At 46.6% G+C, this 15,937-nt stretch overlaps 1 protein-coding gene across 1 annotated transcript; it reads left to right on the top strand.

Annotated features, from left to right (window-relative positions):
* Positions 1-50: 50 nt before the first annotated feature.
* Positions 51-2,890, top strand: mettl23 (methyltransferase 23, arginine). Its single transcript, XM_028042616.1, has 5 exons — positions 51-457; positions 961-1,065; positions 1,165-1,402; positions 1,488-1,572; positions 2,336-2,890. Exons 1-5 carry the CDS (start codon positions 359-361, stop codon positions 2,559-2,561), a joined length of 753 nt encoding a protein of 250 aa, XP_027898417.1. The 5' UTR covers positions 51-358; the 3' UTR covers positions 2,562-2,890.
* The last annotated feature ends 13,047 nt before the right edge of the window (positions 2,891-15,937 follow it).

Here is a 15,937-nt window from a genome sequence, read left to right as displayed (position 1 = left end):
TCGATAAAGAGTTTCATTTTTGCACATTATCAAGAATTGATAGTATAATAATAATTTGTTTAGATTTATAATCATTCATACTTTTGCTTCGCATATTTATGCTAATCATGATTACCAGTGATACTTAAAAAGAAAACTTTTCATCATCGATCTTTAGCACCTCTAACTGACTCACACACCGGCGGATTGCTACGGAACGGACCCCTCATCTAACCGCGGAAGAAGCTACCAGCGTGGCTGTCGGGGCGATTCTAGCGGAGTTCAGATCCACTCAGTGGTTCGGTCATTGGCTCTGACCGAACCACTGATTCTAAGCTAACCCTGAATGGTTTAGCTTCGGGGTTAGTTGGTGGACATTATGGAGGAGAGCGGAGAGGAGGCGGCCAGCGCAGCCTGCAGAGTTTTCACCTTTAAAGACGCGAAAAGCCCAGAGAGTCTGAGTGTCTGCATCCCAGAGGTTTGTCCCTGCTGCTCCGCTACCTGTTATATCCAGGGCTCCAGGCTGCAGCATTAATAATTACGAGATGACAATACAGTCATTATATTACCAGAATAAAGTTGTAATTTTATGATAACTCCTCCACAAAAAGTAATGAAAATAAAGAGGAATGTTGAGCATCTTGTAAAGTTATCTTGTGGTATCAGTTTTACAAATAGGAAAATATCTGCAGAACTCTTCCAGCTTTTTTCTCATTAAAACAACATTTTTCTCCTAATTTTCTGACTTTCTGCTGACATTATTGGGCTTTTTTTCTACTAGCATTATGACTTTATTCTCATAATAAAAACTAAGTCTCAGTCTGGCCTAAATACTTTAACATAATATAAAACAAATGCTGACCTCCTATTTGTTTTTTTAACATCTGGGAAATGCAAAAGATTTTCTAAAGTTTGAATTTGAAACGAGAAGCTGTTAGAGCTGAGTTATTAGAAGTTCCTGTTCGGTTCTGACTCCCTCAGGTTCTGGACCCTCAGTATGGGATGTACGTGTGGCCCTGCGCCGTGGTTCTGGCCCAGTACCTGTGGTTCCACCGAGACCTGCTGAGAGGCCGGGCGGTGCTGGAGGTGAGGAGGACGGGTACCCAGAAGGAAACCTTCTGGCCTTTGAGTTTCAGGCCAGTTTCTGACCCCGTGTTGACCCCGTGTCGGCCCTCCTGTGCTCAGCTCGGTGCCGGTGTGGGTCTCCCCGGCGTGCTGGCGGCCCGCTGCGGCGCCCGCGTGTCGCTGTCGGACGGATCGGACCGGCCACGGTGCCTGGAGAACGGCCGGCGGAGCTGCGCGGCCAACGGGCTGCGGGACGTCGGCATGCTGGGCCTCAGCTGGGGGGACGTGACCCCGGAGCTGCTGCTGCTGCCCCCGCAGGACGTCGTCCTCGGCTCGGACGTCTTCTACAACCCCGAGGGTCGGTGTGAGACTCGGAGATGAAGGCTCACTCCTCCTCGCCGTGGCTGGTGTGGCTGAGCTGCTGCTTCTGCTTCTGCTTCCAGATTTTGAAGATGTTTTGGTGACGTTTGTCTGCCTGCTGAGGAAAAACCCGCAGGCTCAGTTCTGGACGACGTACCAAGTGAGGAGGTACGGCTGCTGCTAGCTGCCATTAGCAGGTCCTCTGCTGGAAGGGGTGAAATATTTAAATCGGGTTTTCATTTCTCAACCTCTGGTTTGAGAACATTTATCCAGACTGGATCTAGCAGGTGGTTTAAATTAAAATCTCCAGAAAAATGGAAATGTGTCACATCAGAAATGTTGCAAACCTCCGACTGCAGCATCAAACCTACGACAGGCAGGAGTTTGATTCAGTCAGGAGGATAAAGACACGACGTTACCAGAAAAAGGTTTCAAATGTAAGGAATGAAGTCATTTTTTGTTCTGCAGACTTCTTGCTCAGTAATTACAAAGTCCTGCTGCTGATAATCTGGTGTAGATGGATTGAAAGAGGAAATATTTTCTTATTAATAAATCAAAGTATAACTTCACAAAATGTTCAACATTCCTGGTTTTCAATTCAGATTGTCTCTTATAATTATGACTTTATTCTGATAATATTATGAATTTATCTCGTATTGTGAAATTATTTCCATTCAACCATGATGATGATAATAATAATGATATTATAATAATAATATTCTTGTATTATTATTATTACGACTCTATTCCCGTAATATTTATTCTCATGTTCTCGTAGTTCGGACAGAAATACTCCAGTCAGTGTTTCAAAATGCTTCTGCAATGAAATTTGGTTTAATGAGAAAGTTTGACACATTTTTTACCAGCAGACCAAAGTTTCAATGCCAGTGTGGTAAAGTGTCTGACCTCTGACCTCTGGTTGACTTTGCAGCTCTGATTGGTCCCTAGAGGCCCTGCTCCGCCGCTGGAGGCTGCGCTGCGTCTCAGTGCCGCTGGCGGACTTCGGCGCGGATGGCTGCGAGCTGGCCGGGTCCGCGCTGCCGGGCAGCCACACCGTCCACATGATGATCATCAGCAGGGGGTCAGAGGTCGACCCACCGGCCCAGGGGTCACCGTCTGCTCCCAGACACACAGCCTGCCGCTCGGCTGCTCAGTGAAAAACTGATTGAATTGAAAACATTAAGGCAGATTCAGGTTCTGATGGGAATCTTGAATATTTCTGGATTTGACTCCAGATTTTCAGTTTTCTCAGCAGAGGGCAGCGTTCCACTGAGAACGTTAGTAGTTTGATGAGAGGACTTCCTGTTTCTGGGAGATGCATCTTCCCTCCCTCCTGAACAGATTAACCAGATTTCTGTTTCTGCAGATTAACTGGAATATTAGAAAATGTTTACCGGCGTCCGGTCTGCGGGCGTCCGGTCTGCGGTCGGCGTCCGGTCTGTATATCTGCTGTAATTCCTGTAAATAAATGAATCTCTTGCAGGTTCGTCGTGTGTTTCTCTCTCTGCAGAGCCTTTAGAAACGGTGGGTCTGTAAGCAGCTAATCTGGGATTAGCGCTCTGGTTTCAGGACCAGAGTTTACAGTCAGGCCCTCGGCCTCTTTATTATTTGTTGCAGAAACTACCAGATTAGTTTGTCTTTCTGACGTTCGTTCAGCTCTTCCTCATCGTGTCTCATCCATCCCAAAGTTTCTGTTTTTTGTGACATAACGTCCCTCAGATCCACGGATGTTAACAATAGTTTGTACAAAAAAAGTGAAAAGTGTGGCTGCATTTAATGGTCCTGAAGCTGCACTCAGCACTTTACTAGAAACTATTAGATTTACTGGAGAAACGTTTGGAGAAAATGAGTCGTTTTACTTCACCATGTGTTTCACTCTCACTTGAGTGAAATCTTTGGATTCTCTAACAAACATGATTTTCCCAAAACTGCCTTCAGACAGATTTATGCAGATTAAAGATGAAAAACATTCATGAGGCTAATCTTCAATGTTTCTTCCTGTTTATCTGCAGGATGATTGGAGTAAAGGCAGCAGATAAACCAAGATGAAACTCAGACAGATTACTGCGAAGCTGAAATGTTTGTAATTTGGTTCAGACAGGATGATTTACAGAGCAGAACCAGGTCCAGAATCGACCAGAACAAACTTTACAGTACCGAGCAAAGCCCAAAACCTCCCAGCAGAACAACGATACAAACATTGAGATCAAAATGTCTCTGAACAGTTTATAGAACCAAAACAGAAACAGTTAAGATCATCATAAATGAATAAAACCTGCAGCTTCACATCCTGGTTAAAAAGTCATTAATGTTCAGGAGGAGAAAACATTTGACCAGAGTTACAGTTCTATAGAAATAAAAATAACAGTAAGTTCTTACATTTCAGTTCAGTTGTTTACTAAATGATTAAATGTTCTGGATGAATAAAATCTTATCATCTGATCTTTAGATGTATAAAATAAAGGTTGAAGCCAACAGAATATGATAAATGATGAAGCGACAGCCTGGCTGAGCTTGGCGCTCATCGGATCAGAACCGGTTTGTGGTTTCAGGTGGAACGGTTTGGACCTGCTGAAGCTCTGAGCTTCATGACGGTTCGTGCTCCTCTGAAACGTTTTAGTGGCAGCAGACGCAGCCGTTTCCCTCAGACCTTTCATCCAGCAGTAGAGAAAGTATCCGACTGCGATTCCCAGACTGGCAGAGAAAAGTTTTCCCGTTTCCATCCTCCTTCCTGCTCTGGGCCTCCATCATCCTGTGGCTGCAGCAGGTTCTGTCCGGCGCTCGGCGATGATCTCGATGCCTTTCCTGACGTTTTTTGGGACATTTTCAGCTTTTTCGTACATCACCATGTAGCAGTCCTCTAAAAGCTTGCAGAGTTCTGCGTCGTCCTTTTGGAGACTTTCTTTCAGCATTTTAACATTAGATGTTCTTGAACACAGCGGCCATGTTCTTCAGTGCTTCAATGAGACTGTGCTCGTCTCTCCTCCTTCTTCTCCGTCCGCTGATTGGCTTTGGCTCAGCACCAGCAGGAAGTCGTGGCGTGCCGACTTGGAGATGTACTCCCTGCTCTTTGCAGTCATCGCTCTAATGGCGTCTGAGTCACACAGAGTCCTGGTGTCTAATCTGTCGATGGTCACAGAAACACTGTCGGCGTTGGATGGACAGCAGATGTTGACCCAGCAGTCAGGTGGACGTTTGGAACCTCTGCTTTGTTTTTCAGAGGATTCCTGGACCTTTTGGACGAGGCTGTCGGTTCCCATCACCAGGACCCTCAGCTCCCGATCCTCTGATGGAGGAAGTTGAGTTTGGGTCGGAATCACTGCTAAAGGATTATGACCTGAACATGAAGCAGATCTGCTGCTGAGGAGGAACTCCTGTAATGTTTGTCTCTCCTCGGGAACTTTTAGGGTTTTAATTCTCTTTAATATATTTACTTTAAATGTTTTTGTATTTTTCCTTAAAACTTCTTTTCCATGTCTTTTCTCTTCAAGTTGTTTATGTGAACCTAACTGTGTTTGGATCCTGTTTAAAGGTCGACTTTACAGAGGAAACCGGGTTTATAAGATGATGAGGAGTTCATTAAAAAGTCCAGACGCTTCGGCTGAGAGGGAGAAAAACGATTTCTGTCTAGATGAAGCAGAGACCTGCAGGTTCCGACCCGGTGAAACCGGATCCAGCATGTCGACGGCTCCAATGACAGGAAGCAAAAATTCATTTCACTGATTCATTCAGACAGAAGTTATGAAAAGTTACATGAACTCAAATTCAGTTAAATCACTTTACACATTTTATAATCTAAAGAAACACATAACAAGGTCGAATTAAAGTTTGTGACGAGGGAAGATAGACATCAACCCATCTGTGAACAGGAATTTTAGTCGATGGGTTTTAGTCGATCGATTTTAGTCGATGGGTTTTTGTCGATGGGTTTTAGTCGATGGGTTTTTTGTCGATGGGTTTTTGTCGATGGGTTTTAGTCGATGGGTTTTAGTCGATGGGTTTTTTGTCGATCGATTTTAGTCGATGGGTTTTAGTCGATGGGTTTTAGTCGATGGGTTTTAGTCGAAGGGTTTTAGTCGATGGGTTTTAGTCGATGGGTTTTAGTCGATGGGTTTTAGTCGATGGGTTTTAGTCGAAGGGTTTTAGTCGATGGGTTTTAGTCGAAGGGTTTTAGTCGATGGGTTTTAGTCGAAGGGTTTTAGTCGATGGGTTTTAGTCGATGGGTTTTAGTCGATGGGTTTTAGTCGATGGGTTTTAGTCGATGGGTTTTAGTCGATGGGTTTTAGTCGATGGGTTTTTGTCGATGGGTTTTAGTCGATGGGTTTTTGTAGATGGGTTTTTGTAGATGGGTTTTAGTCGATCGATTTTTGTCGATGGGTTTTTTGTCGATGGGTTTTAGTCGATGGGTTTTAGTCGATGGGTTTTAGTCGATGGGTTTTAGTCGATGGGTTTTAGTCGATCGATTTTAGTCGATGGGTTTTAGTCGATGGGTTTTTTGTCGATGGGTTTTTGTCGAAGGGTTTTAGTCGATGGGTTTTTTGTCGATCGATTTTAGTCGATGGGTTTTTTGTCGATGGGTTTTTTGTCGATGGGTTTTTGTCGATGGGTTTTTTGTCGATCGATTTTAGTCGATGGGTTTTTTGTCGATGGGTTTTTTGTCGATGGGTTTTTGTCGATGGGTTTTTTGTCGATCGATTTTAGTCGATGGGTTTTTTGTCGATGGGTTTTAGTCGATGGGTTTTAGTCGATCGATTTTAGTCGATGGGTTTTTTGTCGATGGGTTTTTGTCGAAGGGTTTTAGTCGATGGGTTTTTTGTCGATCGATTTTAGTCGATGGGTTTTTTGTCGATGGGTTTTAGTCGATGGGTTTTAGTCGATGGGTTTTTTGTCGATCGATTTTAGTCGATGGGTTTTTTGTCGATGGGTTTTTTGTCGATGGGTTTTTGTCGAAGGGTTTTAGTCGATGGGTTTTAGTCGATGGGTTTTTGTCGATCGATTTTAGTCGATGGGTTTTTGTCGATGGGTTTTAGTCGATGGGTTTTAGTCGATCGATTTTAGTCGATGGGTTTTTGTCGATGGGTTTTTGTCGATGGGTTTTTTGTCGACGGGTTTTTGTCGAAGGGTTTTAGTCGATGGGTTTTAGTCGATGGGTTTTAGTCGAAGGGTTTTAGTCGATCGATTTTAGTCGATGGGTTTTTGTCGATGGGTTTTAGTCGATGGGTTTTAGTCGATCGATTTTAGTCGATGGGTTTTTGTCGATGGGTTTTAGTCGATGGGTTTTAGTCGATCGATTTTAGTCGATGGGTTTTTGTCGATGGGTTTTAGTCGATGGGTTTTAGTCGATGGGTTTTTTGTCGATCGATTTTAGTCGATGGGTTTTAGTCGATGGGTTTTAGTCGATGGGTTTTTGTCGATGGGTTTTAGTCGATGGGTTTTTGTCGATGGGTTTTAGTCGATGGGTTTTAGTCGATGGGTTTTTTGTCGATGGGTTTTAGTCGATGGGTTATAGTCGATGGGTTTTTTGTCGATCGATTTTAGTCGATGGGTTTTAGTCGATGGGTTTTAGTCGATCGATTTTAGTCGATGGGTTTTAGTCGATGGGTTTTAGTCGATGGGTTTTAGTCGATGGGTTTTAGTCGATGGGTTTTTTGTCGATCGATTTTAGTCGATGGGTTTTAGTCGATGGGTTTCAGTCGATGGGTTTTAGTCGATGGGTTTTAGTCGATGGGTTTTTGTCGATCGATTTTAGTCGATGGGTTTTAGTCGATCGATTTTAGTCAATGGGTTTTTTGTCGATGGGTTTTAGTCAATGGGTTTTAGTCTATCGATTTTAGTCGATGGGTTTTTTGTCGATGGGTTTTAGTCAATGGGTTTTAGTCGATCGATTTTAGTCGATGGGTTTTAGTCGATCGATTTTAGTCGATGGGTTTTAGTCGATGGGTTTTTTGTCGATGGGTTTTAGTCGATCGATTTTAGTCGATGGGTTTTAGTCGATGGGTTTTTTGTCGATGGGTTTTAGTCGATCGATTTTAGTCGATGGGTTTTAGTCGATGGGTTTTTTGTCGATGGGTTTTTTGTCGATGGGTTTTTTGTCGATGGGTTTTTTGTCGATGGGTTTTAGTCGATGGGTTTTAGTCGATCGATTTTAGTCGATGGGTTTTAGTCGATGGGTTTTAGTCGATGGGTTTTTTGTCGATGGGTTTTAGTCGATCGATTTTAGTCGATGGGTTTTAGTCGATGGGTTTTAGTCGATCGATTTTAGTCGATGGGTTTTAGTCGATGGGTTTTAGTCGATGGGTTTTTTGTCGATGGGTTTTAGTCGATGGGTTTTAGTCGAAGGGTTTTAGTCGATGGGTTTTTTGTCGATGGGTTTTAGTCGATGGGTTATAGTCGATGGGTTTTTTGTCGATCGATTTTAGTCGATGGGTTTTAGTCGATGGGTTTTAGTCGATCGATTTTAGTCGATGGGTTTTAGTCGATGGGTTTTAGTCGATGGGTTTTAGTCGATGGGTTTTGGTCAATGGGTTTTTGTCGATCGATTTTAGTCGATGGGTTTTAGTCGATCGATTTTAGTCAATGGGTTTTTTGTCGATGGGTTTTAGTCGATCGATTTTAGTCGATGGGATTTTTGTCGATGGGTTTTAGTCGATGGGTTTTTTGTCGATGGGTTTTAGTCGATGGGTTTTTTGTCGATCGATTTTAGTCGATGGGTTTTAGTCGATGGGTTTTAGTCGATGGGTTTTAGTCGATCGATTTTAGTCGATGGGTTTTAGTCGATGGGTTTTTTGTCGATGGGTTTTTGTCGAAGGGTTTTAGTCGATGGGTTTTAGTCGATGGGTTTTTTGTCGATCGATTTTAGTCGATGGGTTTTTTGTCGATGGGTTTTTTGTCGATGGGTTTTTGTCGAAGGGTTTTAGTCGATGGGTTTTAGTCGATGGGTTTTTGTCGATCGATTTTAGTCGATGGGTTTTAGTCGATGGGTTTTTGTCGATGGGTTTTAGTCGATGGGTTTTAGTCGATCGATTTTAGTCGATGGGTTTTTGTCGATGGGTTTTTGTCGATGGGTTTTTTGTCGACGGGTTTTTGTCGAAGGGTTTTAGTCGATGGGTTTTAGTCGATGGGTTTTAGTCGAAGGGTTTTAGTCGATCGATTTTAGTCGATGGGTTTTTGTCGATGGGTTTTAGTCGATGGGTTTTAGTCGATCGATTTTAGTCGATGGGTTTTTGTCGATGGGTTTTAGTCGATGGGTTTTAGTCGATCGATTTTAGTCGATGGGTTTTTGTCGATGGGTTTTAGTCGATGGGTTTTAGTCGATGGGTTTTTTGTCGATCGATTTTAGTCGATGGGTTTTAGTCGATGGGTTTTAGTCGATGGGTTTTTGTCGATGGGTTTTAGTCGATGGGTTTTTGTCGATGGGTTTTAGTCGATGGGTTTTTGTCGATGGGTTTTAGTCGATGGGTTTTAGTCGATGGGTTTTGGTCAATGGGTTTCAGTCGATGGGTTTTAGTCGATGGGTTTTAGTCGATGGGTTTTGGTCAATGGGTTTCAGTCGATGGGTTTTAGTCGATGGGTTTTAGTCGATGGGTTTTTGTCGATCGATTTTAGTCGATGGGTTTTAGTCGATCGATTTTAGTCAATGGGTTTTTTGTCGATGGGTTTTAGTCAATGGGTTTTAGTCTATCGATTTTAGTCGATGGGTTTTTTGTCGATGGGTTTTAGTCAATGGGTTTTAGTCGATCGATTTTAGTCGATGGGTTTTAGTCGATCGATTTTAGTCGATGGGTTTTAGTCGATGGGTTTTTTGTCGATGGGTTTTAGTCGATCGATTTTAGTCGATGGGTTTTAGTCGATGGGTTTTTTGTCGATGGGTTTTAGTCGATCGATTTTAGTCGATGGGTTTTAGTCGATGGGTTTTTTGTCGATGGGTTTTTTGTCGATGGGTTTTTTGTCGATGGGTTTTTTGTCGATGGGTTTTAGTCGATGGGTTTTAGTCGATCGATTTTAGTCGATGGGTTTTAGTCGATGGGTTTTAGTCGATGGGTTTTTTGTCGATGGGTTTTAGTCGATGGGTTTTAGTCGAAGGGTTTTAGTCGATGGGTTTTTTGTCGATGGGTTTTAGTCGATGGGTTATAGTCGATGGGTTTTTTGTCGATCGATTTTAGTCGATGGGTTTTAGTCGATGGGTTTTAGTCGATCGATTTTAGTCGATGGGTTTTAGTCGATGGGTTTTAGTCGATGGGTTTTAGTCGATGGGTTTTGGTCAATGGGTTTTTGTCGATCGATTTTAGTCGATGGGTTTTAGTCGATCGATTTTAGTCAATGGGTTTTTTGTCGATGGGTTTTAGTCGATCGATTTTAGTCGATGGGATTTTTGTCGATGGGTTTTAGTCGATGGGTTTTTTGTCGATGGGTTTTAGTCGATGGGTTTTTTGTCGATCGATTTTAGTCGATGGGTTTTAGTCGATGGGTTTTAGTCGATGGGTTTTAGTCGATGGGTTTTTTGTCGATGGGTTTTAGTCGATGGGTTTTTTGTCGATCGATTTTAGTCGATGGGTTTTTTGTCGATCGATTTTAGTCGATGGGTTTTAGTCGATGGGTTTTGGTCGATGGGTTTTAGTCGATGGGTTTTAGTCGATGGGTTTTTTGTCGATCGATTTTAGTCGATGGGTTTTAGTCGATGGGTTTTTTGTCGATCGATTTTAGTCGATGGGTTTTAGTCGATGGGTTTTAGTCGATAGGTTTTAGTCGATGGGTTTTAGTCGATGGGTTTTGGTCAATGGGTTTCAGTCGATGGGTTTTAGTCGATGGGTTTTAGTCGATGGGTTTTTGTCGATCGATTTTAGTCGATGGGTTTTAGTCGATCGATTTTAGTCAATGGGTTTTTTGTCGATGGGTTTTAGTCGATGGGTTTTAGTCTATCGATTTTAGTCGATGGGTTTTTTGTCGATGGGTTTTAGTCAATCGATTTTAGTCGATGGGTTTTAGTCGATGGGTTTTTTGTCCATGGGTTTTAGTCGATGGGTTTTAGTCGATGGGTTTTGGTCGATGGGTTTTAGTCGATGGGTTTTAGTCGATGGGTTTTAGTCGATGGGTTTTAGTCGATGGGTTTTTTGTCGATCGATTTTAGTCGATGGGTTTTAGTCGATGGGTTTTAGTCGATGGGTTTTAGTCGGTAGGTTTTGGTCGATGGGTTTTAGTCGATGGGTTTTAGTCGATGGGTTTTAGTCGATGGGTTTTAGTCGATGGGTTTTAGTCGATGGGTTTTAGTCGATGGGTTTTAGTCACTGGGTTTTTTGTCGATGGGTTTTTTGTCGATGGGTTTTAGTCGATGGGTTTTAGTCAATGGGTTTTAGTCGATGGGTTTTAGTCGATGGGTTTTGGTCGATGGGTTTTAGTCGATGGGTTTTAGTCGATGGGTTTTAGTCGATGGGTTTTAGTCGATGGGTTTTAGTCAATGGGTTTTTTGTCGATGGGTTTTAGTCGATGGGTTTTAGTCAATGGGTTTTAGTCGATGGGTTTTAGTCGATGGGTTTTGGTCGATGGGTTTTAGTCGATGGGTTTTAGTCGATAGGTTTTAGTCGATAGGTTTTAGTCAATGGGTTTTAGTCGATGGGTTTTAGTCGATAGGTTTTAGTCGATAGGTTTTAGTCAATGGGTTTTAGTCGATAGGTTTTAGTCAATGGGTTTTAGTCGATGGGTTTTATTGATCAGAATCTCTGACTTGTTTTTTTGGATGAACATTAAATCTAAAGTATCTCTGATCCGGTTTTCTTTGATGATCTTTTCATGTTTCTGTTTTTTCGCAGTGATTTTAGTCTCGTTACCTTGTTGAGCCTCAGCTCCTCCCGGCTTCACGCCGAGTTTCGACTCGCTCTCTTCATCCTGCCGGTTCTTTTCTATGAATTTCTGCTTCTGCTGCATGTTTGCACTTTTAACAGTTTTATCTGTAACTCTGATGTTTCCCAGGATAAATCTTTCTTCTGCACCATATTCTCTCTGTAAGTTGCTGATTATTGATCCATAGATCCTGAAGAATCTGATCGTTTGATTAAACTGCATCGTGTCAGGGTGTGCTGTGGTGGCGCAGCGGGTTAGCATGCGCCACGTTTGGAGGCCTTAGTCCTCGACGTGGGCGTCGCGGGTTCGACTCCCGGCGACCTTTACCGCATGTCTTCTCTCCTCACCCTGCATCGTGTCTCAAAAACCTGAATGACTTTTTATTACCAGATAAAACATTTGACTGTCATGATCTGTGTTTTTCCTTGTTTATTTAGAGTTTTCTGTGTCGTTAAGTCTCTTCGTTGTCCTGTCCTCCCCTTGATTGTTCCCAGGTGTGTCTCGTTTCTATGATTACCCTCCCGTGTATTTAACTCCACCTGTGTCCTTTGTTCCTCGTCGGGTCCTCGTCAATGTTAGCTTCTGTGTCGTCAATGTTAGCTTCTGTGTCGTCAATGTTAGCTTCTGTGTCGTCAATGTTAGCTTCTGTGTCGTCAGTGTTTCCATGTGCCTGCTGTTCGTTGTTACTGGACTTATTACTTATTAAATCATCATAATTCCTCTGACCTGGGTCTCTGCCTCACCACTCTCACCACCCGCACTTCCTGACAGAAGGACCCGACCATACCGAACGGTGAGAATGCAGCATATGGCCCAGCACGACCAGGAGGCATGGTTCCAGCAGCAGTTGGAGTTGGCTCAGCGGGATCTCTACAAGGACGTAGAGATCCTGCCATCTCCGCTGCTGCTGGAGGAGATGGGACTGGACTCAGACTATACCCTGGCATTTAGAAGATGTCAGATCCCACCAGTCACCACCCCAAAGCCCTCCGGATTCGGCCCCCGCCGTTACTCACGCCGGGGGAGACAGCGACGTGAGCCGCCGGTGAACCCGGCCCCTCGTCACCTTCCGGATCCGTCACCTCCGCTGTCAGCCCGGAGACGGCGACGTGAGCCGCCGGCAGACCCGGCCCCTCGTCGCTCTCCGGAGCCGCCACCTCCACGGTCAGCCCGGAGACAGCGACGTGAGCCGCCGGTGGACCCGGCCCCTCGTCGCCTTCCGGAGCTGTCGCCCCCGCAGCCGGTTCCAAGGCTTCGCTGCGGCTCGCCCCCGCAGCCGTTTCCAAGGCTTCGCTGCGGCTCGCCCCCGGAGCCCGTTCCGAGGCTTCGCTGCGGCTCGCAGCCGCTTCCGAGGCTTCGCTGCGGCTCGCAGCCGCTTCCGAGGCTTCGCTGCGGCTCGCAGCCGCTTCCGAGGCTTCGCTGCGGCTCGCCCCCGCAGCCGCTTCCGAGGCTTCGCTGCGGTTCGCCCCCGCAGCCGGGACCGAGGCTCCGCTCCGGCTCACCTCCAGCCGGCGCACCCGAGGCAGAATCAGCCGGCGTTCCAGCCGGCGCACCCGAGGCCGAATCAGCCGGCGTTCCAGCCGGCGCACCCGAGGCCGAATCAGCCGGCGTTCCAGCCGGCGCACCCGAGGCCGAATCAGCCGGCGTTCCAGCCGGCGCACCCGAGGCCGAATCAGCCGGCGTTCCAGCCGGCGCACCCGAGGCCGAATCAGCCGGCGTTCCAGCCGGCGTTCCTGCCGGCGCACCGGAGGCCGTTCCAGCCTGCGTTCCTCCCGAGACCCCGACTCCCGAGACCCCCAGTGTTCCGACCGAGACTCCCTGCGTTCCTACCGAGACTCCCTGCGTTCCGACTCAGACTCCCAGCGTTCCACCCGAGACCCTGACCTCCAGCGTTCCACCCGAGACCCTGACCTCCAGCGTTCCACCCGAGACCCTGACCTCCAGCGTTCCACCCGAGACCCTGACCTCCAGCGTTCCACCCGAGACCCTGACCTCCAGCGTTCCACCCGAGACTCTGACCTCCAGCGTTCCACCCGAGACCCTGACCTCCAGCGTTCCTCCAGAGACCCTGACCTCCTGCGTTCCTCCAGAGACCCTGACCCTCTGCGTTCCTCCAGAGACCCTGACCCTCTGCGTTCCCTCCGAGACCCTGACCCTCTGCGTTCCCTCCGAGACCCTGACCCTCTGCGTTCCCTCCGAGACCCTGACCCCCGAGACCTTGACTCCCGAGACCCCGAGGACCAAGACCCCCTGCGTTCCTCACAAGACTCCCAGTGTTCCGACTCAGACCCCCGGCGTTCCCACCGAGACCCCCTGTGCTCCACCAGAGACCCTGCCTCGGGGGGCTCATCATCGCCACCTCCCGGGCCGCGGACAGCCGCTGGACCGCCTCCTGGGGTCCCGCCTCTGTGGTTCCCGCCTTCAGCGCCGCGGACGGCCGCCGGACCGCCTCCGTGGTTCCCGCCTCCAGCCCCGCGGACGGCCGCCGGACCGCCTCCGTGGTTCCCGCCTCCAGCCCCGCGGACGGCCGCCGGACCGCCTCCGTGGTTCCCGCCTCCAGCGCCGCGGACGGCCGCCGGACCGCCTCCGTGGTTCCCGCCTCCAGCCCCGCGGACGGCCGCCGGACCGCCTCCGTGGTTCCCGCCTCCAGCCCCGCGGACGGCCGCCGGACCGCCTCCGTGGTTCCCGCCTCCAGCGCCGCGGACGGCCGCCGGACCGCCTCCGTGGTTCCCGCCTCCAGCGCTGCGGACGGCCGCCGGACCGCCTCCGTGGTTCCCGCCTCCAGCGCTGCGGACGGCCGCCGGACCACCTCCGTGGTTCCCGCCGCCGCGGACGACCGCCGGACCACCTCCGTGGTTCCCGCCTCCTTTGCCTCCGCCCACCCTGTGGGTAGTTTTTTGTTGTTTTTGGACTCTTGGCCCTTCTTGTTTTTCCGCCCACGATGGTGGGTTGTTTTTTTTTTTTTTTTTTTTTTTTTTTTGTTGACTCTGGCCCGCCGTCCGGCACCCCTCCACCCACCCTTGCTGGGTTTTTTGGTTGTTTTTTTTTTTTTCTTGGGCGTCTGGTAGCCGCCCTTGAGGGGGGGGTACTGTCATGATCTGTGTTTTTCCTTGTTTATTTAGAGTTTTCTGTGTCGTTAAGTCTCTTCGTTGTCCTGTCCTCCCCTTGATTGTTCCCAGGTGTGTCTCGTTTCTATGATTACCCTCCCGTGTATTTAACTCCACCTGTGTCCTTTGTTCCTCGTCGGGTCCTCGTCAATGTTAGCTTCTGTGTCGTCAATGTTAGCTTCTGTGTCGTCAATGTTAGCTTCTGTGTCGTCAATGTTAGCTTCTGTGTCGTCAATGTTAGCTTCTGTGTCGTCAGTGTTTCCATGTGCCTGCTGTTCGTTGTTACTGGACTTATTACTTATTAAATCATCATAATTCCTCTGACCTGGGTCTCTGCCTCACCACTCTCACCACCCGCACTTCCTGACATTGACATGTCTGGATTAGAATCTCTGAAAATCAAACAGCTTTCTGAGTCGAGACTTTGGTGCTTTTAGTTTTAAATTGGCCTAGAAAGCAATAATCATAAACATTAATCCCACTAATGCTACAGCGCTACTTAGCAGAAGCTAATGCTATAGCACTAACATCGGCTGTGTTGAAATGAAATGTGAGGAGACTCTCAAAACAATCCATATATTTGAATTTGTGCATATTATTTAAAAAGAAAACACGAGGAACTGCAGTGTAAACAGTATTCACTACTTCAAATTAAGAGCATTAATATATATAAACGTCTAGTTAGCTAAAGAAAAGCAGTTAATAATCTAAACTTCAACACAGATATTGAACTTTATTCAGTTGAAAGTTTACAAGACAGCAAAGAAAATTGTTGCTTTAGATTTTATCTGGAAAATGAATTTAGGTGAAGCTAAGTGCGCTAAACCTTATGAAGCTGAATGAAGAATTAGCTCTGCTGTTAGCGCTTTAGCGGACGTGTTCCCACCAGTGCTTGTTCACATTGTAATAAATTAAAGTCATCATTCTGTTACGGTCAGATTTCTCAGCAGCAGAAACGATTAAAAGAGAAAAATTAAAACCTGATCAAACATTAACATTTCTAAACCTCATATGGATTTTTATTCTGCGCAGCAGCAGGTTGGTTTTTTCTCCAACCTGCTCTGGCTGAGGAGGAAACATTGATTCAAACTGGTCACTCTGGATTGATCCCAGCGTTCAGTACTGGGATAGCTGCAGCAGCTGGACCCTCCTCTTCCTCAGCCAGACCTTCATGATCATGGACTGGACCCTCAGCATGATACCTCCTCCACCATCAGAGCAGTGGATGAGTTCAGGATCTTCTGCTTTGCTGATGGAGCAACATGAAATCCTCCAGTTCAGTGATTTGGTCACTAAATGGGATTTGTTGCTGAACTAATTTTTCCAGACTGAGATGAGACGTTCAGGAAAACCTGGAATAACTTTTAATTTTCCTCTGACGGTCTCATTAAAACCTGCAGGGAAAGTGACTGGAAGCGGAGGGAAGGAGTCTGACGGACCTTCGAAGCTCCGCGGAGCCGCGACAACACAACCGGAAGAGGACCGATTGGGGTTTCAATATAAAAGCCTAGTTGTTACATGTTTGGTACGAGAACATCAAATTGGGACTGGGCAATAAATCAGTTTCATCAATTATTTTCTGTTTATGA

This window comes from Xiphophorus couchianus, chromosome 16, assembly GCF_001444195.1.
Source record: "Xiphophorus couchianus chromosome 16, X_couchianus-1.0, whole genome shotgun sequence".
NCBI classification, from domain to species: Eukaryota; Metazoa; Chordata; class Actinopteri; order Cyprinodontiformes; family Poeciliidae; genus Xiphophorus; species Xiphophorus couchianus.
The sequence above is the reverse complement of the archived record's forward strand: the minus strand, read 5'-3'. Positions and strand labels throughout refer to the sequence as shown.

Bases quoted from the DNA above. Each gene is read 5' to 3' on its own strand.
- mettl23 (XM_028042616.1), top strand. From the start codon at position 359: ATGGAGGAGAGCGGAGAGGAGGCGGCCAGCGCAGCCTGCAGAGTTTTC. The intron at 1,066-1,164 runs GTGAGGAGGACG...TCCTGTGCTCAG, and splicing joins GAGGCCGGGCGGTGCTGGAG to CTCGGTGCCGGTGTGGGTCT. The intron at 1,573-2,335 runs GTACGGCTGCTG...TTGACTTTGCAG, and splicing joins ACGACGTACCAAGTGAGGAG to CTCTGATTGGTCCCTAGAGG.